Source organism: Mustelus asterias, chromosome 8 (assembly GCF_964213995.1).
Source record: "Mustelus asterias chromosome 8, sMusAst1.hap1.1, whole genome shotgun sequence".
NCBI classification, from domain to species: Eukaryota; Metazoa; Chordata; class Chondrichthyes; order Carcharhiniformes; family Triakidae; genus Mustelus; species Mustelus asterias.
Genome location: NC_135808.1, coordinates 124036149 through 124059842, shown reverse-complemented (window position 1 = coordinate 124059842; position 23694 = coordinate 124036149). Strand labels below are relative to the sequence as shown.

At 41.3% G+C, this 23694-nt stretch overlaps 1 protein-coding gene across 1 annotated transcript in view; it reads left to right on the top strand.

Annotated features, from left to right (window-relative positions):
* Positions 1-895: 895 nt before the first annotated feature.
* znf326 (zinc finger protein 326) overlaps positions 896-23694 on the top strand; it is a 33931-nt gene continuing 11132 nt past the window's right edge. Inside the window, exons 1-5 of the mRNA XM_078218902.1 lie at positions 896-1141; positions 8697-8762; positions 13166-13247; positions 16527-16974; positions 22524-22692. Coding sequence (XP_078075028.1) covers positions 1030-1141; positions 8697-8762; positions 13166-13247; positions 16527-16974; positions 22524-22692 — 877 coding nt within the window. The 5' untranslated portion in view covers positions 896-1029. The remainder of the gene's footprint in view (positions 1142-8696; positions 8763-13165; positions 13248-16526; positions 16975-22523; positions 22693-23694) is intronic.

Sequence of the window (23694 nt, the reverse complement as noted above, 5' to 3'; positions counted from 1 at the left end):
TTGCAGCTTGTTGCGGGCTTTGATGTCAGCCTTTTAACTGATCACAACTTTACCCTTCGAGTAACCAGACAAGTCACAGAGTTCTCTTAAACAGGTGTTTTAATACAAGCTGAAGCAAGGACGCTGGGAAGCTATAATTCACACCCCTGTAGCTAGCCAGAGCGGCGTATTCCAAGAACAAAGGCAATTAAAGTTTTCAAAATCAATTACAAGTAATTAGCGTAAACCAATCACAATCACTTTATGCTTGTTTCATTATAATATCCAATCAGCGTGAAAGCTTTATAGTACAGCTCGTTTCTGTGGATCACTCCCATTTTCCAGGTACAGATGTCTGATTTATGTGCTTTGCCAGACTAATGGCCTGTGAAGGCTATTCTAAGACCTTTGTTCTTCAGCCTTTGTGATGTTTAAACTTGTGTGACAATTAACCCTTTCACAGCTCATTCAGTCTCCCACAGACTTCTAGAAATAGGGGGGAACAAATGTGTGCCGTCACTCCCACCCGCTGCTGGTAAAGACCCCCATGGCACACTCTGTCTCTTTGGTCATCTTGCACATGAGAAACTGTCAAGATAATGAACAATCTCTGAAAATACAGGACAGTTGGTCACGCCTCTGTGTACTGATTCTGTGCAGGAGTTAAATGAGTTCATCCAATGTAGGAAAGGCCTGGATAAGCCACTCAGATGGTGTAACATTCTGGTAACATTACATGGTAACAAGCGAAGAGTGAAAACAAATAGTTTACAACAATATTTAGAATGACATTTGCTGTGAACTGAATGGGGTAAGAGGTTAGTTTAGTTAATTGACGAAAGGTAGGAACCGGGGGAACAATAACGCAGGGACGCCGGGGGAAGAGTAAGGCGGGGACAGTGAGCACCCGGGGGAAGAGTAAGGAGGGGACACCGGGAGCCGGGGGAAGAGTAAGGCGGGGACACCGGGAGCCGGGGGAAGAGTAAAGCGGGGACACCGGGAGAAGGGTAAGGCGGGGACAGTGAGAACCCGGGGCCGGGCAGCAGGCGGATGGACATGGACGGTCTGAGAGGAGCGAGTCGCGGCTGGGGAGTCAGCGACACCGAGGGACTGAGAGGGTCGAGCCGGGCCTGGGCTTCCACCGAGACGGAGACTCTGAGAGGTAGGAGCCGCGCTGGGGGAGCGGCCCGCTGTTATTCGGTATTTTATTGTGGAGGCGGCGGCGGCATTCCGAGGCCCCGCAGTGGGGGAGAGAAGGCGGCGGCCCTGGGAGCGGGGGAGCCGGGTCTGTGCCGCTGTGGGCGGGCGGCTGCAGCCGGTGAGGCTGGTTTAAAATGGCGGCGGCGCCGAGCGGGCGGGAGGGGCTGGGCTGGGCTCTGTGTGTGGAGAGGAATTAGCGCCTCCCCATCCCCCTGTGTGTGGAACAGCAGCAGCGCCGCTTCATCACCCCCCGCCGGGCCGCCGCCATTTTGTCAGCGCTTGATGGCGGAATCTCCTCCCCTGCGGCTCCCCATTGCCATCGGCCAGCACTCCGCTCGATCCTACATTACAGCGAGCACCCCGCCCGCCGGATCGCACATTACAGCGAGCACCCCGCCCGCCGGATCGCACATTACAGCGAGCACCCCGCCCGCCGGATCGCACATTACAGCGAGCACCCCGCCCGCCGAATCGCACATTACAGCGAGCACCTCGCCTGCCCGATCGCACATTACAGTGAGCACCCCGCCAAATCGCACATTACAGCGAGCACGCCGCCCGCCTGCCGATCGCACATTACAGCCAGCATCCACTCCCCCTGGCTGCCCTCACAGATTTTCATCTCATTCTGGATTCACTTAATAATTCCATACCACCCTTTTGTTTGGTTTATTTACATTCTGAGCCCCTCTGGAAAAGATGGTTCAATCCTGTATTTCATTATGGGTTTCAAATCAGTTAATGAATAAACATATGCTTCAGTTGGTGTTTAACTGCTCAGTTAAGATTTATTTAATTATAAGATCAAACACGAATGTTGAAGTTTTGAGTGGCATTCCTAGAGCAACTCATCATAGAATCTCTACAGTGCAGAAGGAGGGCATTTGGCCCATCAAGCCTGCACCGACAACAATCCCACCCAGGCCCTATCCCCGTAACCTCACCTAACCCAGCTCATCTCCCTGACACTAAGGGGCAATTTAGCATGGCCAATCCACCTAACAGACGCATCTTTGGAGCGTGGGAGGAAACCCACGTAGACACAAGGAGAACGTGCAAACTCCGCATACTCACCTGAGGCCAGAATTGAACCCGGATCCCAGGCAATGTGAGGGAGTAGTGCTAACCACTGTACCACCATGCCGTCCCTGTAATTACATTTCAAACTTCAAGTTGAATAACTGGTTTTAAAATATATAATTCTTTTTTTTTCAACTTTTTAAAATCGATGTACAATTCTGGCTTTTTGCAAGTGATTCAAGGGCATTCATAGCATAATTATTTACTGTAATTAGAGTTCTGCTCGGGCTTGTATTAGTTTTCCCTAGGTGTAGTATATGAAATGCTGAACCAGAAATGGGAACTCCAAAAAATGCCTACAGTGCAGAAGGAGGACATTCAGCTTATCAAGTCTGCACTGACTCTCCGAGAGACCATCTTATCCAGGCCCATTCCTATAACCCCACGCATTTAGCACGGCCAATCCCCGGACCTAAACATATTTGGACTGTGGAGGAAAATTGGATAACCTGGAGGAACCTACGCAAATACGGGGAGAACATGCAAATTCCACACAGTCACCCAAGGTGGGATTGAACCCATGTCCTTGGTGCTGCAAGGTAGCAGTACTAACTTTGAGTGTCGGCGCAGACTCGATGGGTCAAATGGATTCTATGGCCTTAAAAAAAAACACCAACTACTGATTGATATGATCAGGCCCATTTCCCAGAATTCAGTATTGCATACAGGCACACAATTCAGCAATATGTTCCTAAGTATTTGTTAAAAATAGCCCCTGCCACAGCTGATCTCTTGAAAGCTTCATCCACCTCTCTCTTTATTTGATTTGTTATTGTCACATGTATTAGTGTAGTGAAAAGTATTGCTGTCCTGACCAGTCTCCTATCCCCCTCCATAAATCAGAGCAACCAAAACTGCAGGTTTCCTAACACATCAAGTCCTGTTCCTTGTTAGCTCTCTGCTTGCTGCCTTCCTTTTGTTCCTGGTCCAGCAATGCATCAATTTTCAATTTCTCATTCTGGTTTTCTTCCACCTCTCTCTCCTCCTGACATACTTCTAGCTTTTCTCTGTTCCTCTGATTTTGGCCTCTTGCTCATTCCAGTTATCATCATTCCATCTTTGGCAGCAATGTCTTCAGCTGCCTGGTCCATAAACTCATGAATTCCACCCAAAAACACACACTTCCTTCTCCTTTAAGATGTCCCTTTCAGACCTACCTACGTCCTTGAGCAAATCTTTGGTCACCTGCTCTGAAATAAATCTCCTTGTATGACTTACTGTTAAATTTTGTTTGGTAATCCTTGGGATGTTAAAGGCACCATGTAAATGCAAGTTGTTGTTGACTGCCTGAGACTGAAAGAATTTTGCCTGTACCGAGTCCATTTCTAAATGAGATATTCACGTGCAAATGGGTATCTCTGAATGAAGGTCCCTCTAATGAGCATCTGGAAAGAATTATAAGCATGAAATTACAGTGCCGTTGCCCACTTTTGAGATTGAGTAACAAGTAATTTATTTTGAAATGAATTAAATCAAAGTTTGGCAGTAAATCAGCCTGTTAGACCTATTTTGGAGATTGGCATTGAGAGCTAAATAGGGAGGGAATAATGGCACAGAGAGAGATGATGCTTCTTAGCGTCATGTTTCGATACGAGTTCTTGTAGCCATTACCAGCTCAGTAACCCCCTGCCCCACCAGATTTTTGTGTTTTTTATTGAGTCTTGTTAATAGGATTATGAGATTAAAATTGGGAATTAAAAGTATGAATGTGCAACACTGCATTTGTGGGACTGATTTCAGCAAATTCTTCACACTGTGGCAATATGAGAATCTTTAATTAAAAGTTTTTATTCCCCGTGTAGGGCATTGGCCATTAAAATAGCTTGCTGCAGTGTAGGTTTCATGATGACCATAGTTTTTTAAAAATCTTCATTTGGCTGTAAAGCATTTTAAAAGTTTATTTATTAGTGTCACAAGTAGGCTAAAATTAACACTACAATGAAGTGACCAAGTCGTCACACTCCCTGTTCGGGAGAATTTAGAATGGCCAATGCACCTAACCAGCACATCTTTCGAACTGTGGGAGGAAACCAGAGCACTTGGAGGAAACCCAAGCAGACACGGGGAGAACGTGCAGACTCCGCACAGTCAGTGACCCAAGCCTGGAATCAAACCCAAGTCCCTGGTGCTGAGTTGTTGTTAGACCCCCAAAGTAGACATGTTGGGTAGCAAAAATTAGTATTTTCGTGAACATTGCAGACGTTGCCTGTTGTCCATTCACAAACACTCAGTGCATATTCCTGGAACAGTGCACAGGCTCCATCTAGTGATCATTGTGGGTGGTGCTTTCATTGTGCTTGTTATGAGGCTCTGATACAAATGTGTGTAAATTTATTTAAAATTATCTGGAGAGGAAACAGGTAAAACTAGTGGTTCCACTTTTAAAATTTTGCATATTTCTGGTATCACCCTACAATTGTATGATAAAATGACCGTCCTAGGTTAGGGAGTATTCTGTTGTCTTTGAGAGGTGCACACCATAGCCTTGCTAAGATATACTTCTTGTGAATATGAAATGTTTGTTACAAAAAGGTGTTTACTTTGCTGAAGGGCAGTAGCCCAGCGATAATGTCTCTGGGCTAGGAATTGAGGCCTGACCTGATGATCCAATTCCACACTGCAGCCGGAGAATTTAAAATCAGTTAGTTCAATAATTCTGTAATAATGAACTAATGTCATTAATTATGGCCATAGAACTCCTGTATTTTGATAAAACCCTAGGTGGTTCAGTAATGTTCTTTTGTGAAGAAAATCTGCCATCCATACCTGTTTGATTTAAATGTGATTTACTATTAACTGCCCTCTGAAATGGACTAGCAAATAGTCACCCCCTTCCTACCCCATCAGTGAATATGTTCTTTAAACGTGCTCCCCTGTAATGGGTCTTGGGCCAACATTTGATATCGTTAGCATCTTTACTCAATGCTACTGCAAGAAAGTTCAGGATTTCCACATGGCTGTTCCCCCTCCTTTTTGGGGAGCTGACCCTTTTACTTTGTCCTGACTTAATCTGAGTTTGTTTATTTGGTTTGACCTAAAAAGAGGGCAAGTGTTCAGAACCTTGTTGACAATTCTTATGCAGATGAATCTACCGATACATGAATCATAGAGTATTCAGATTCTGACCGATATTTATTTGAAGAAGGTGGGTAGATCCTGGGTAGAGCTTGGCTGTATTTCACACATCAGATTGTACACGAAATGAGATTTCTTATATTAGGCAGCATGGAAACTAGAAGCAGGAATAGGCCACTCGGCCCTTCGAGCTTGCTCCACAATTCATTTTGACCGTGGCTGATCATATTCAATATCGTGATCCCCCCCCCCCCCCTTCCTCCCATAACACTTGATCCCTTTAATCCCAAGAGCTATATCTAATTTTTTCTTGAAATCAGACAAAGTTTTGGCCTCGACTACGTTCTGTGGTAGTGAATTCCATGCATTCAGCATCCTCTGGGTTAACAAATTTCTCCTCAACTCAGTTCTAAAAGGTTTACCCCTTATCCTCAAACTATGACCCCTAGTTCTGGACTCCCTCACCATTGGGAACATTCTTTCTGTATCTGCCCTGTCTAACCCTGTTAGAATTTTATAAGTTTCTATGAGATCCCCTCTCATTCTTCTAAACTTCAGTGAATATAATCCTAACCGATTTAGTCTCTTCTCATGTGACAGACCTGCCGTCCCAGGAATCAGCTTGGTAAATGTTCACTGTACTCCCTCTATTGGAAGGACGTCCTTGCTCAGATAAGGACATCAAAACTGCAGACAATACTCCAGGTGTGGCCTCACCAATGCCCTCCAGTGGTTCCCAAACTTTTTTCACTGGGTCGCACTTTGGGAATAAAAATTTGCTCGCGCCACACCGAATTTTTTATTGATAAGAAATACATTCAAAACAAAAAAAAAACAACTCCTAGCAGTGCTTGATTCATAACATAGAACACAACTACTTTATAATATGGTCATGGGACATCCAGAAAGTATAAAACAATGCTTGTTTAAACCATGTTAAAATGTTTCTTTGATTGTCCTTGAATCTTCCCGCCACACTTGCCATCCCCTCTCGCCGCACCAGTGTGGCGCGCCGCACCCTTTGGGAACCACTGCCCTATACAGTTGCAGCAAAACATCCCTATCCCTATACTCAAATCCTCTCGCTATGAAGTACCTGCGCGCTTAATTTCAGCGACTGATGCAAGAGGTCTCCAAGGTCTTGTTGAGTATGCACCTTTCTCGATTTACACCAATTCAAGTAATAATCTGTCTTCCTATTGTTGCTACCAAAGTGGATAACCTCTCATTTATCCACATACTGCATCTGCCATGCAGATGTCCACACAGCCAATCCAAATCACACTGAAGCATCTCTGCATCCTCCTCACAGCTCACCCTCCCACCCAACTTTGTATCATCTGCAAATTTGGAGATAATATATTCAGTTCCCTCTTCCAAATCATTAATATATAATGTGAACAGTTGGGATCCTAACACAGATCCCTGCGGAACCCCACTAGGCACTGCTAATCAGAAAAAGACCTATTTATGCCAACTTTTTGCTTCCTATCTGCTAGCCAGCTTTCAAGACATTACCTGCAATCCCATGTGCTTTAACTTTACATAGTAGTCTGTCATGTGAGATAGATATACTGCATAGAATGTGAGTAAACAATATATTTGCTCAGTACAGCAACCTGCAAGTTGCATCCTGTGTTGATCATGAAGTGGTTCAGCAAGGTGAGAATGCAACCCAATGTTGCTATACATAGCTTTGGTCTTTTGTAGCTCGTGTAAACTAAGCAGTGCTCATTACAGAGACAATTTTAGCTACCTGGGTGTGCTGCAATGTTATAAATTGAAGTTGTTAACTCCCTTTTGAGGTATTTTTCCAGGGGTGGTGATCATGCTCTGATATCTCATTCAGCTATTTCCAAATTAATGTTGACCGGAGTAGCAGATTATTTGGCTGCGGAAGATTTTGATGGGCTTGTGTTTACATAGTGCCTGCATAGCCTCAGAACAGCCCAAAGCACTTGCAGACAGCCAGTTAGGTGCTTTCAAAGTGTGGTCATTGTAACTTAGTAAAGCAGTGTACCAAAGCATTGTCATCCAACTGTTCTTGGCTTCTACATTTCAAATAGGAAATCTTGGACAGGGAATAGAGGCTGCTCTAGGAAATGTTTTCCTCCTTTTCCAACGCAATAGTCTCAACCACTCTGCGGGCTGATATCAGCTAACTTAGTACAGACTAGAAATTGAACCTGGGCTCTTTTGGTTTTCATGGCTCCTAATCTGTTCTTAGCATGCAACCTACTCGAGCAGCTTTCTGAAGTGTTAAAATGTTCATTCTGGAAATATCCGTGTCCACTTAGTTTCACTACATAAGCAAATCTTTGTGTCGATTGCTGCAATGGCACTTATATGTTGATGGGCTTAGGTTATATGTTATACTGTGGCTTGGCATTCTGTAATATAGAAAAAAAAACTTTCCTCGGTGGTTTAGAGGCTTAATTTTTTTAAACAATAGTCTTGTCTAAAATGGTGTTTTGGTCCAACAGAGCTTAGTCTCGGAGGTGCTTTATAAGGAGTGTCTTAAACAAGGAGAGAGAAGGAAAATAGATTTGGGAAGGGAATCTGAGTTTGGGGTTTAGCCGGCTTGAGGTAATACTGTCAATCCCTTCACAAGAGTAGAACAAAGTTCAGGAGTGGGGTGAAATTACAGGTGGGAGGGGTGGTGAAACCACAGAAGGATTTGGACACAAGCACGAGAATGTTCCATCAAAGCTGCTGAGGAGTCAGCAACTTGAACAATAATGGGTGAGTAATTCTGGGGGTAGGTTCTGGACTGCATTGTTTTCAATACATATAAAAGTTTAAGCAGCAGGGGAACTGAAACAGGCGTGTAATAGTAGAAGAAGGCAGCCTTTGATCGGAGGATATCAATTGGGAGTTCAGCTTGGATGGGGGCTGCGGAGGTAAAGTTTAATTGGCTCAGCCAAGACTGAATATTGAACGAACAATTTTAGCAGTCCAAAACTCAGGCCCTTCTGGTTTGTGAGGTTGTGCCACATCAAATAGTAGATTTACTCATTGATCTCAAAATCCATAGATCCGTTCGCGATCATGATCACCAGGAAAATTTATATAATGCATATCATTAATGGTTGAGACAATCTCAACCCCACAAGTTGCTGGTATGCTGAAACATAGTCCATTCCATGTATGTTATTCAGCTGGTTGGTGTGAAATTAACATCTTGAAAGTCTCGTCAGCAATCTCGGTGAGTACAAAAATAATTGAAAATTGGGTCCACCCAAGACCATTCAGGCTGAGAAGCCTCAATGAGGCAATACTGCAGCCAGCTGAGGATTTTAGGGATTTTATTTGGTTTATCGTTGGGCTAAATTGTGATTTGAATTTTTGTTGGTGCATCACAGGTGGAACAGAATGGCTGAACAGTGGCAGCAACAGCAGTTGGAGCACAAGGGACAACTGGAAATCAGGTGGGATCTGAATGACCGAGCCATACCCATTGGAGTACCGAGGATCTGCAAAGCAACCTGGCTTCAATATTCACGTTTAATTTGACTTTACAATTTTGTGTAGTGTAGTAGGCATCTTACGTTTATCAGTACAAAATAAATACTGTGAATCTGAAATAAAATCTATAATATTGTGTTAGCACTTGAAGTGACCTCAACTCTAGAAGTTGTTAGTATGTTATGTAACATACTCCAAACATTTATTGCTTGTATTCCAGTCTCAACTGATGGGCACTTTGCCATCGTTAAAAGCACTATAGTGCATAAATAATATTTCTATTGTTTTCCTCGGCGAAGTGGAAGTATTGGGTAATTTTCCATGTAGTTCTTGATAAATTTAGCATCATTCAGTGGATATGCGGTGTGCAGATGGAAGTGATTTATTTTTTTGCATGCCAAAAATACTCCAGGTCCTTCACATATTTGCAAGATATCTTCATGCTGCAAAACCTGAGGATTTACAAACAATCCCAGTGACTGACAATCAGAGTTCCCACCTCAAAATTGGGTCTTTTTTGCTTATAAAGCAAACCATTTAACACCATTATATGTGATGTTAGTAGCTGTATCTTGTCAAACAATTTGCACTTTCTGTGCTAAATTTTCAAATGTACTACAGGGATCAAGATACATTAGCAGTTTGCCCTACAAAGCAGTTGTAAAGTTTGCACTGCTAATACAATATCAGTTAGCATCTGATTAATCTAACTCAATGGAAAATCTGCTAATGAGGTTGATAGTATAGTAGTGATAATGAAGTCAAATCAGAAGTTGAACCCTGTAGCATAGTTTCTGTGGTGTGTTGCATGTTAAAGTCTGAAGTGTATTTGTGCTATTTTATTTTCTTGCAGTTTACAAAATTAGTTAAGGCAACACGGTATTTGATTAGTGTTCAGTCTTCCATTGCAGAACTTGATGCAATAGGTGTCACAGAAATCGCAAAATTGCATTATTCGGCGAATACGTTTCTTTATCAATGCCTTTAGGGAAAGTTGTAAAAGGCAAACTGAAAGGTTACTAAAATTGGCATGCTCCCAATTCTCTAAGATTAAAGCAAAATGCTGTGGATACTGGAATCTGAAAACAAACAAAAACATAAAATGCTGGAAAATCTCAGCAAGTCTGACAGCATCTGTGGAGAGAGAATAGAGCCGACATTTTGAGTCTGGATGACCCTTCATCAGAGCTGTTCCTAATTCTCTAATATTTGATTTTATTATTGTCACGTGTATTGGTACACAGTGAAAAGTATTATTTCTTGCACGATATTCAGATAAGCATACCGTTCATAGAGAAAGAAAGGAGAGGGTGCGGAATGTAGTGTTACAGTCATATCTGGGGTGTAGAGAAAGATCAACTTAATATAAGGTAGGTCCATTCAAAAGTCTGATGGCAGCAGGGAAGAAGCTGCTCTCGAGTTAGTTGAGACGTGACCTCAGAATTGTGCATCTTTTTCCTGACGGGGAAAAAAGTGAGTGTGTGTGTCCAGGGTGTGTGGGCCCTTGATTATGCCGGCTGCTTTTCTGAGGCAAGAGGAAGTGTAAACAGAGTTGATGGATCGGTGGGGGGGGGGGGGGGGGGGGGGGCGGGTTGGCTGGTTTGCGTGATGGACAGGGCTTCGTCAAAATTAAGAACAAAACATGAGTATGGCTTCAACTTTTAACTGGCAGTAGCAAATCGGCTACTTTTATTTTTTACATGTGCTGGCTGGTGAGCCTTTCCAGTTAAATCGCTGGGTAAACCCGGCCACTGCTACCAGCTTTACACCATTGTTCAAATCGGTGTTTAGTCTTGTAAAAACCTAACATTTGCTTATTCTGGTTGGGGCTGCAGTCGATCTGGCGTGCAGCATTTCTCACTGCTATCAGATTTGCAAGCAAAATTTAAATTATGGGCAGGTGAAAAATGCAATCTAGATGTAAGACACAATCAAGTATCAACTCAGGAGTTTGGGCACATCTCTTAGACAGCTGAAAAATGAATTTAATATCTTGAAATCTCCCTGGGATTGCTCATGATTATCATATCCTGTGAAGATGTGGAACTTTGAAGTTTGTCCTGAAGCATTGATTCCTTATTTTCTGACTACACGAGTCTCTGCCTTAATTATTATATGTTTTTCAATCGGAGAACGTAAATCCCAGGCTCCCGCCTTAGCAGCAAATGAATTTCCTGAAATGAATAGCTTAAGCAGTAATTTGTGATTAAGTCTGTTGAGTACAATTATTTGTGACTGCTTGAGCGGGTGAATTTTTGATAAAAATCAAAAGGTCTAGCTCTTATTACTTCAGGGTTTTGCAGGTTTTGAAAAATATTCAGCATGGAGAATATTAATGTCAAGTCTTACATTTCAGTTGCAATAAGCTTGACTCAAGAAATGCATTTATCAAGGAGAAAGTGGGCATGATTGGTGAAAAGTGGCAGGGGGGCAGCATATATGTGGTCTAAAATATGAATAGAAAATTTGCACTGTGACCACCAAATTGGGCCCACCTGGGGTAGAGGCAACGGAGCAATTAGGCAAAAACAAAATACTACAGATGCTGGAAATCTGAAATGAAAACGAAAGGTGCTGGAGAAATTCAGCAGCCATGATGTGGAGATGCCGGCGCTGGACTGGGGTAAACACAGTAAGAGTTTTAACAACAGGTTAAAGTCCAACAGGTTTATTTGGTAGCAAATGCCATTAGCTTTCGGAGCGCTGCTCCTTCGTCAGATGGAGTGGATATCTGCTCTCAAACAGGGCATACAGAGACACAAAATTTGCTACCAAATAAACCTGTTGGACTTTAACCTGGTGTTGTTAAAACTCTTACTACGATATTCAGCAGGTCAGGCAGTCATCTGGAGAGAGAAACTGAGTTAACAACTCGGGCCAATGATCTTTCATCAGCTATGAAGCAGACTAGCCTCCTGTAGCATTAAAAACATAGTTTATAAAATAAAAGTAGTGCTTCTGGTTTCGTGTTCAGTGCGGATTACATGGTAGGATGCCCATAGAGTATGTGTTTTTCTAACTTGGTTCCATTTGAGTAAATCGAGGGGCATCTCTTCGAGAGCAAACTGTGCTGGGAAAATAGTCGCATCCTATGGAAGAATTGAAGGTTTAAAATACGATCTTGTGTACGGAGCTGCCCAAATGTTGACCATTTCCATTTTTAATATTTGTGTAAGCATTCTGAAATGTTTCAGCTAAATAGTAGTTTAAAATGTGATCAGGTCATTAATCATAGAATCCCTACAGTGCAGAAGGAGGCCATTCAGCCCATCGAGTGCACCGACCACGATTCCACCCATGCCCTATTCCTCTAACCCCACATATTTACCCTGCTAATCCCCCTGACACTAGGGTCAATTTAGCATGGACAGTCAACCTAACCTGCATGTCTTTGGACTGTGGGAGGAAACCAGAGCACCCAGAGGAAACCCACGCAGACACGGGGAGAATGTGCAGATTCCACGCAGAGTGACCCAAAGCCAAAATTGAACCTGCGTTCCTGGCGCTATGAAGTGGCAATGCTAACCACTATGCCGTCCCCATTAAGAATACCATTGCTTTGTTAGGCCAATAAGAATGGAGTCTTCCCGATTTCTTTCTTCTAAAGGTAGACTTCTGTCAAGAAAGTTTCCAAAATGCTTCTTTTAATAAATGGTTGCACACATATGGTAATCTTCTGGTTTCACTTGGGCAGTTAGCATTTTGAATACATTAATCGTACTGCTGCATGTTGTGTAAGAAAATTCAGATAGTTTGCAAAATAGGGAATATGTGTTCACAGTTTACCGCAGTTGCCTTGGGCAGGAACTGGAGGTGTGTAGAAAGCTGCCAGAATGGACAAGAGGCTGGTATTGGTGGGAAATGGGTGCCAATATCTGAGAGTCCTTTTTAAAAGTCAGGTGTCTCAAATTTTTCAGGTGGCAAGCATGATTCATGTTGTTGCTTGCTTGTGGTTCACACTGAAGTCCGAAGAGTGCATGTTAGTGAACTCTCTAGCTCTCAGAGCTCAGCCAATTCAGTAGAGAACAAGTGTTGAACCTGGGGCCACATGTCTGTATGATCATGTTATGTTCTATATTTATCCACAGAGTGAACACGATGGGGATTTAAGCTGAATGCATGTGCGTTAATACAAAGAAAATGAGAAGTATTCACTAATCCAATCCAGCTCTCCCAGTCAGCTGTTGCTTGCATTTTGATCATTTTTGTCTCCCTTTTGCCTTGATGCCCAACTCAGCCATTTATTTTTGAATGCTGCAAGTGATTGGTCTGTTAAATATTTCATCAGTTAACTGTTAAATGTAAATATTCATTTTAATGAGTGCTCAACTGAAAAGTTTAACTTTGTTTTTTCTTTCAATTAAAGGTATGATGAGTGGTGACTATGAGCGTAGCTCTTATGGGAACTCCAGGTCTTTCCTGGAATCTTATCCTAGTAGGAATGAAAGGTAGGTGAAGCGATCCTAGTCACTTATAATGTATCTTTAGAGTCATGCTGCAGAATTTTAATTCAATGCTAAGGAAAGTGTATTCAACTAATTACACATTTCAAATCCATGCTGGAGCTCCGATAAGGTCAAGTCAACCAGGCAAGTTGCCTTTAAAAATTCATAACTGGGCACAATTACTTCATTTCTAAGGCAATTGCATTGGCCTGCTTTCTACTGCAGTGGTTGATTTATTCCAGTGGTAGCTGCTAATTAGACTTTTGAAAATTTCCTGGCATTTTAACCAAAGCGGAATAGGTGTGATTTAATTATTTCATTGTCCTATTGGGTTTAGTGAGTGAGTTTTTTTAGATTAAACCCCAGGAGAAGTTGGTCATTGGTCACCAAAGCCAGCATAACCAACATTAAAGGTATATTTTAAAGTGACACATTTCTGATTGTAGATTGAAATATAACCTGGGGAGGTGGGTGGAGAGAGAAAATCTCAGCTCTTATAGTAAGCTGTAAAGTCTCCTGATTATGTAGTCTGCAGACAAAATAAAAACTCTCAAATTCAGAGAAATACTATTTAATTTCCGGGCATGATGGGTTATTTTCGGAAGATATTTCTCATTCTTGGGTAACAGTACAATGACAATTCTGATGATGAGATGGTTAAGCAGAGTTCCTTACAGAGGGGCAAATACTTCTGTGGCTTTAGATTATTTAGAAAAAAAATGAAATATCACTAATTTTATCGGAAACTTGCAAAAGCTTTCCATTCTCCCAACACCTAATGAGCACAAACACTTGCCAATGTTGTCGTGAAGAAATTGAGAGGATCACATGAAAAAGCACATCTCGCATTGAATTTGCTTGATCCTTAATGGAGATAGCAAATTAAAATGTCTGAACACTGTGGTGTTGGAAGTACAATGGAAATGGCTTCAAACGTAACTCAGACAGAGGAGACAATAAAGTTCTTTCCCTAATGAGCATTTATGTTTTTACTCAAAGCTCGCCTTTAATTGTGTTTCCAGTGGGCATGAAGCCCCGCTGAAAATATAACTACTTTGTTAAACCTCCTGACTCGGAACCAGATTGCTGTTCCTTCACTGTCACTGGGGGTCTTTGTCTCTCAGCACTGTGGATGTACTTGCACCATGGGCTGCAGTATTTCAGGAAGGCAGTTCACCACTAGATTCTCATTCCTGGGGTTGGGCAATAAATGCTGAACTTGCTGACGATGCCCCAGCCCCAGTGAGAGGGTGAAAGTAGAGGTGTTAGACTATACGCTTCCAAAGCTGGAATTGAGGCTTGCTGTCTCGGCATTGCTTTCGGAATTAGAACATAAGAACATAAGAAATAGGAGCAGGAGTAGGCCATCTAGCCCCTCGAGCCTGCCCCGCCATTCAATAAGATCATGGCTGATCTGACGTGGATCAGTACCACTTACCCGCCTGATCCCCATAACCCTTAATTCCCTTACCGATCAGGAATCCATCCATCCGCGCTTTAAACATATTCAGCGAGGTAGCCTCCACCACCTCAGTGGGCAGAGAATTCCAGAGATTCACCACCCTCTGGGAGAAGAAGTTCCTCCTCAACTCTGTCTTAAACCGACCCCCCTTTATTTTGAGGCTGTGTCCTCTAGTTTTAACTTCCTTACTAAGTGGAAAGAATCTCTCCGCCTCCACCCTATCCAGCCCCCGCATTATCTTATAAGTCTCCATAAGATCCCCCCTCATCCTTCTAAACTCCAACGAGTACAAACCCAATCTCCTCAGCCTCTCCTCATAATCCAAACCCCTCATCTCCGGTATCAACCTGGTGAACCTTCTCTGCACTCCCTCCAATGCCAATATATCCTTCCTCATATAAGGGGACCAATACTGCACACAGTATTCCAGCTGCGGCCTCACCAATGCCCTGTACAGGTGCATCAAGACATCCCTGCTTTTATATTCTATCCCCCTCGCAATATAGGCCAACATCCCATTTGCCTTCTTGATCACCTGTTGTACCTGCAGACTGGGCTTTTGCGTCTCATGCACAAGGACCCCCAGGTCCCTTTGCACGGTAGCATGTTTTAATTTGTTTCCATTGTGATAGTAATTGAAAGAGCTTGATATACCCCACCACATCCCCATATTTCACAGAGTTCATACATACTTGAACCCTACTTGAATTTCAGAACCCAATTCCTAAACTATCTGGCTATGATAGCTAGTAATACTTGCAGTTTTTATGTAGGATCTGGGTCATCATTCTGTATGCTTATATGTGAAAGGATTTGTAAGCTTTCCTTTTGACGCTGATTCTTAAAATGCTTCATAAGTGATAAATCAGGTTGTTTCTGACAGGCAATTTAGGATTGCCCATAAATGCTGGCCGAGTCGGCACTGCCCACATCCCATGAATTTTTTTAAAAGGGCTGAAATAACCCTCGGAGAATAAGTTTACCAATGTATATTCCGAATAAACTGTTTCTGCACTAAGGTGCAGATGATAAGATCATTGAGTTGACCTGGAAAGTCTGGCTTTTTACTCTCGGAAGATGTCAACAAATCCACAACATATAAATATACTGATGATTTCAGAAACTACAGAAGCTATATCAATCATAATCCTGGAATTTCCATGCTAAATTGCTGCAGATATGAAAACTAAATGGGTTACGTTCCTTTTGCATAAAAAAGAAAAATGCTCTGGATACTTGTTCAAAGAATGTAATTTTTTTACAAAAAGAACTTTAATGCAAATATATGCATAATTTTGTATAAAGAATTCGGACAATATTCTAAAGGTTAGCTGCTTATGATTCTTGCTAACTTGCTTTCATTGTAGGTAGGTTTTTATCATTTTACTGAAATGCGTTAACTTTATTACTGTAAATAAGTTTTCATGCTCATTTAAAAAGGAAAGTAGCGACTTGTATATTAAATGCTCAACATTTAATACTCTCGGCAGTAACTGTATTGCCTAATGGTTTCAATATGAAAAGGACTTAATGCAGGAAAAATAAACATAAAAGAACAGTTCGAAATCACGGACTGTCTTTTTAATTTAAGGTGATCAAGGTAAATGCTACCTTTTGAGTTTGAAAACTTATTTTCATAGCACATTTAATATTTTAACTAATGCTGTATATAATTTATATATACGTCAACAAGAATATATACCTACAAAAAAGGGAATGAATATTTGAACCCTTTTTAGCAGGTAAACAGTGTTTTGTTCTGGTTTTTATTGTATGTCACTGGTAACTTTACCGGTTTCCTTACTGTGCAATTTTTCCAGGTTTGGACCTTATGAGTCGCATGACTCCAGGTCTGCTCTGGATGGCCGTGATCTGTATAGATCTGGCTACGATTTACATGAACCAGGACGAAGTCGCTTTGGGGATAGCTATCCTGATCGATCCGAGAGCTCCTACAGGAATTTCGGTGATCAATACCTTGACCCTTATGAAGGTAGAAGCCAGAGCCGGTTATATGATAATGGCAGGTCTAACTGGGATGACACCTACACACATTCAAGTTCAATGCCTAGGGTGTGGGCTGATACGGAAACAGGAACAGGAAGAGGAAGTTACTCTTCCTACAGCAGCTTTTCTTCACTCCTTTCGAAGCCTTCATCTGTAGGCTCTCGGGGGAGGGGAATGCTTGCTTATACTGGCAACGATTATGGAGGCGGATCCCTTTCGATTCTGGGAGGACAAGGAGGAGGCAGAGGTCGAGGCAGAGAAGTAAGTACAGAATCTTTGAGATTCTATTCCCTTGCCACCTTTTTATAAAGGGTACAAAATTAACTTTTCTGGTCACTAGCATTATTTTGCTAGTGAGGGAAAATAAATTATTCACATGAACTAAAACAATTGATTGATAGCACAGTTAATACAATGTTTTAAAAGTGAATTGATTTTCGTTAACAGTAGGTATTAATTTTGGACTCTTTTCAAACAGTAAAACTGTTTCGAGTTGCTATTCTTACCACTTTCCGTACTGAAGCCCCTCAAATTTTGGAATATAATCTCCGCTGCTGGGATTTTCGGTAATTGAAAATTAAACATATTCTCAAGAGCATTGGGTTGCAGTAAAATTTCCTCTGAACTTAAGTCTGAAAAAATGTTGCTGCACCAGCTTTCATACGTGAGGCAGTCTTAAGTGATAACTCTGCCAATTCACCAGCATTCTCGTAGGTGAAGTGGAAGGCTTGGTTGCAGGTGGACCTTGTGGTTGTTTTGGCTCTTACATCCATCCACCATGGTCAGGTAGATTTGGAAATTGTGCTGAATTCAGCACAATTCTTAAGACTTGTTCCATGTCTGAGAACACTTTGAAAGAAAATGCCCAGTGCCGGTTTAGTTTTAACGCCAGGCTTGATTTGCTCGGGATGATCTTGGATCAGATTCGGCCATCTGGTGTGCCCATACCTATCTTTATTTCTTTAAAGGTTTACCCTCTGATCTGAATCCTGGAGCAGGATTGCTGGAGCTGTGCTCCAACCCACTGCTTAACTAAACCCTTAAGGAAAAGTTATTCTGTGCTCATTGTGTGCATGAAAACACATACGATATGATTTATGGTGATAATCAGAATGACCAATGCCCCCTTTCTGGTATCTTGCAAATGATTAGATTGATAAATGTAACCTTTGGGAATAGAAAGCTATTTTCTGGTAGGGAGAGGGTAGGGCCGATAATTATGACAGTGATGGAGACGGGCTATTCACTTATTTAAAATAAATGAATTTGAATATTTCCAAGTTGATGTAACACTTTTTTCTGAAAGTTGTAAACGTTTATATTTTATATTTATATTTGATGGCAAATTTGATTTTGCAGCAATTCTCCATAAAACACACACAATTGGGTGAAAACATGAAAAGCAGTGCCAAGAACATGTTTAGATTTCTCAGAGGATGTGCGCACAATGTGCCTTGAAAGCCCATAGTAGACTTGTGTATTTTTATAATTAAATGGTTATTGAGGATTAGTTTAATCGTTCTTATTTGATGCAAGTGACCTCCATCTAAATGAGTGTATACTAAATATAAAATATACACGTTTGTGATTTTGGGAAGTGTTCTACATCGTTTAGATGCTTAGATTTTAGTGTACTGCAGAATGTTTTCTAATAGTATTCACAGTGGATAAAGTTAAGTGGTTAAAATGTTTGGTCATTCATGCTGTATTCTTTTGCTATCACTGGATGTCTTAAACTATGCTTTGTAACTACTCTACACTGGACTGCTATTTGCCAGTATCATAGTTACATCTGATGCCAAAATCTGAATCAGTGGGCTTTCTGGTTTTAGACAAACCTTTTCCAGCTCTGAATGTCCATTAACTTTAGCTATACCACAACCACAGAAATGATTCACGTGCAAGTTAACCAACACATTGGCTATGTTATGCATTGTTAGTACATACAAGCATATGAATTAGGAGCAGGAGTAGGTTACTCAACCCCTCAAGCCTGCTCTGCTCGTCAATAAGATCATGGCTGATCGGATTGTAACCTCAACTCCACATTCCTGTCTACCCCCGATAACCTTCCACCCCTTTGTTAATCAAAAATATTCAAAGACTGCTTCCACTGCCTTTTAGAGGAAGTTGTTCCGATAACATTCAGCCATCCAAGAGGAAATAATCTCCTCATCTCCGTCTGAAAACAGCAACACCTTGTTTTTAAGCAGTGACTCCTGGTTCTAGGTTTTCCGACAAGAGGAAACATTCTCTCCACAACCACCCTGTCAATACCCCACAGGATCTTAAAGGTTCCGATCAAGTTGTCTTGATGTCTAGTGGATACAAATCTAACCTGTTCAGACTTTCCACATAACACAACCTGCCCGTTCTCAGTATTAGTCTATTAAACCTTCTCTGAACTGCTTCTAACACCTTTACATCTTTCCTTAAATAAGGAGACCAATACAGTACAAAACTTCAGATGTGGTCTTGCCAATGCCCCTCACAATACAGGATATCAATCTTATTGGCTCTCCTAATTACACGCTGTACTTGTGTACTAGCCTTTTGTGATTTAGTAAAGTGAATGTTTTCCCAGATGTTTCAGCCTATGCATTGTTTTGCTGAAGTGTTTTCCACATGGTAAACAGTTAAAATGTTATTTTCAGCCCATGTTCAATTTCATATCTTCAGCCAGCAACAAACATTGTATGCTTACACAGCAAACCTATAAGAATATTAGAAATGGGAACAGAAGTAAGCCATTTGGCCCCTCGAGCCTGCTGCACTGTAAGATCATGGCTGCTGCACTTTTGAGGAACCTGCCCCCAAATGAACCTTGACACCCTTGCCAATCAAGCCTAACTCAGCTGTGAATATATTCAATGATCTAGCCTCCACTGCTTGCAGTGCAAGAGAATTCCTAATGATCCTCTGAGAGAAGAAATTCCTCTCGCCTCCATCCTAAATGGGAGACCCCTTATTTTGAAACTCTGACCCCTTGTTTTAGGTTCCCCCATAAGGGGTAGCATCCCTCAGCATCTACCCAGTGGGATGTCATCCCATTTGTTGTGTTCTCTCAACTCTGTAGAACTGGTACATCATTCTGGGCAGGAGCGAAGCAGCTGGTACCAATGGAAATATTTCTACTTACAAAACAAGACTTCTAAATTTTACAACCAATTTCATTTCCCTCTTTTGAAGAATGTAGCTGAATAGCTCTTGACATTGCAATGCTTTTAAATATTTCACCATTAGCACTGAAACTTCTCACTCCGTTACCCTTATTAGCAGTGGAAATAAAATCATCACATCCTTGATCGATAACAAGCCACCAACTTCTCGACTTGGCGACTTGTTTAATATATTTCTGTTCATGCTGCTGCTATTCTCCCCAAGGAGAAATTGCCAGTCTCACTTGCAGTCGTGGCCTCTCTCCCCTAGACTGTAGCTCTGCACCTGTGGTATGTGCTTCTGCAAAACAATTGTGTGCAGAGCACTCTAAAGTAGAAAACAAGTGCCGCAGCCACAAAATCCAAGAGTCCTTGAGCAGCAGAAGAGCCACATGGGGCTCATGAGACCTGTATCAGCCATTGCCCAACTAAGTGGGATCACTTAACTTCCAATGAGACTAGGAAAACTGTAGAAAGATGCATTTACAACATTAAACATCGCTTCATTTTCTGATGAGGCAACACTGGCTGATTGAAATAATTTACTTGACGCCTGGGGTGTTAGAAGATTACATCATGCTTTTCACCAGAAAATTGGAATATAGCAGTCGGTTCAGGTTTGTGTTTTTATTCCCTCCTGATGAATGTCAGGAGAATAAAAGCAGTGTTGAAATGCCAGTAATTTGTTTAGTTACAAAGCATGCTGTAACCATCCAGTGATGTTTTAAAATATTCTCCTGCAGAAGTTATACACTTTTGAAATGGCAATTTTAGGGTTTTTTTTTTGCTTCCCCCCTGTTTATTGATGAGAGCAAAATTGTCCCGTTTGCATCAGCACTAAGCTAGTGAATAGAACAGCAAAAATCTATTCGGCCAAAATATGCATGCAATTATCAAAGTGAGTATTAGAACACAAAAATAATCTTGGGCAACAGCATTTGAAAACAACTCTTCACAAATCAAATAATTCATTTTTACCTCAACTACAGCACACAGCTAATGAAAGAGATTCAAATTAGGGACAGTCAAGCAAACATTCTTGAATAATCTATCAAATATACAGATGCAGCATAATTAGTCCCAAGAAGTCAGTTTTGTCAATGTATGCAAATTAGTTAAATGATAAAATACTATGTTAATGCAGTCTAGCAAAATTTAAGTAATTCAGGACATCAAAAATCAAGCTTTGGGTGCAGATAGTCATTTATTCAAATTAATGAGATTTGAGTAATTTTATACATGGCCTCTTCATCTGCTATGATTCACATCTAAATTAGCATATGTGAAACATCGATGTACCACATGTCCATTCCTTTATAAACAAACTGATCTAATTTTAACAAGGTTAGCTATTTTGCCTTTCTTGTTTTTTTTTTCCCCCCTTGGCTCCGGTTGTGTATCTCCTGAGGCTGAGTGGGGAACGTAATTCTCCCTGCGCCTCTTTGTTCACAGCAGAAACTGCTCCAAAGGTATCCAGTCAACAGCTGGTGTGACCCTGGGAGACCAAAGAAGATGATGCGATTTTTCTTTTCTCCACCCCCAAAGAATGCGGAGTGATGTGTACAGATGTACTTTCTTACAGCATGAAGTCAAAATGCAGTTACACAAGAGAATATTTGTAAACCTGTGGGATTTGCACTTTTTGAAAGTTTTTAAGAATTATTAGACTTTTTCGGAGGTTTTTTGCTGATTGTCCTCAAATTTGGAATTTTGGATGCACATTGTGTTGTACTGTTAATTTAAGGGCTGTTTTCAAATGCTGTAGTTACACTCATCCGAAGATTATTTTGCATTCTAATATTTCCTTTCAAACACATGGAAGATTTGAGTACATTTAGGTCTTTTTCTATTCTATTCACTAGTTCTTGTATACCTTCTGCTGCTTTAATATCATGAATGAATGACTTTCAAAACCAGCCCTCTGTTAGCAGCTGCCTACTTTCCTGAATTAAAATTATCCTCATAGGACAATGAGGTCCTGTAGCAATTCTGTTGCACTGAAGGCTTAAGGTAGTATCCCAAATTATGGCTTGAATGATGTGCAGAGCTGTTCCAGTCATTACAAAATTTTTTAAAATGTGACCTGTGATCTAATGATCATCTTCAGGTTGAGTTTTAGGTGGCATTTTAAACATCACTACTCAATATAGATTCAAAAGCTGAATCATTGCGCATAGTTTCATTGTATAACTAGGACCTGGGTATTGTCATTTTAAAGGGGAGATGAGGAAGAAGTTAACAGGAAATGGTAATATTTAATGTATCTATGAGGAGTGGGAACGGAATTTCTACATTAATTCTGAGCACTAACAATCTTTAAGGGCAATGAATATGGGTAAATCCTAATGGGTTAGATAGTTCCAATGGTAAGCATGTTGAAGAGTAGTAATAATATTCCAAACATGTATTGAAATTACAGTGAAATTTATCTCCACAAAGTTTGTCGCTACAAGGCAAAGTTTGCATGACTTGCAACTGGTTAAGTGCATGCTTGATTTTTGAGAAATTATTTTTTTTTAGGATTAGCTTTGTAAACTTTCACAGAGTTCAGTTAGATTTAGACATATTGACTAGGTTGACTTGTTTGAACATTTAGATATGTTTATGGCCAGCTTTGTAACATTTGTGCTTGGTTTTTAAAATACATTACAGCTATCAGACTTAGATATGTTCTCGAGGTCTGGGAGTGGTCTGTCATACAACAGAGGTGGATTTTCATCAAATGTTGGAAGGGGCATGAAAAGGAAAGGGGCACAAGCCAACAAAGCTGCAATCAAGAAACAGAAAGTGGCCGCTGCTGAAAAAGCACTCAAAGCAGCTGGTAAGTACTGATGCATCGCCTTATGCAGAATGCTCGCTTCTCTCAATGCTACCAACACAAACCCAGTAGGTTTTGTGAGTAAGTCAATCTGGTGTAAAATCAACCCCCAAATGTCTGCCCAAAAATCCATAATTATTCACAATGTTGTGTAAAAATTGGCCCCAACTTTCCAAGGACACTGCTGTCACTCAGCTCATTGCCCCGTCCGGGTAACACAATGGAGACCAGGGTTTCATAGAATCATAGATACCTACATTTGCAGAAGGAGGCCATGCAGGCTCGATGGGCCGAATCGACCACAATCCCAGGCCTTATCCACGTAACCCCATGTATTTACCCTGCTAATCCCCCTGACGAATCCACCTAATCTTTAAGTCAAATTTTTCTGATCTTTGTGTTATTGCTAGATCACAGAGTGTAATTTGCCTACTTAGATATCGGGCAACTTTTAGTAAAAGTTTAATTTCTCATTGAAATGGCAGAGGTAAAATTGGAACAAATTGCAGTTAGTGTGCACAGTTTGCGAGCTGTGAATGTATTAGATTTTCCCAGAAATGGAACAAAGTTCATTGATCTGCCATGAACAGTCCTATGGTCCTATAAGAAAAGAAATGGGATTATTAGAGTTATTCTCTTCAAGCTTCCTTCTTGATCCATTTCATTTCCTTGCAAGCTGCGACCATCTGAAACGGAGACAGAGAAAACCCAGCGCGTTTCTCTGCTGGCTTTGAGAGCTGTGGGTGTGAAAGCCCCTCAAAACCATTACCCATATTGTCCAATTTGCTGGTAAAAGGAGGGCGGAATCTTACCAACAAAATGGCAAAGTGTCAGGATCTGACTGAAAACTGGCACGTTTCCAGAGAAACGGGCAGGTTTTCTCTCCAGATAACATGGCACTTTGTTTAAAAAAAAAGACTGAGGATGTGTTTCAGGTCATTATTTTGAGGGGTGGGACCTAACACACCAGTAAGGGCTGTGTTGAGATTGGGGCGCTTAAGAACA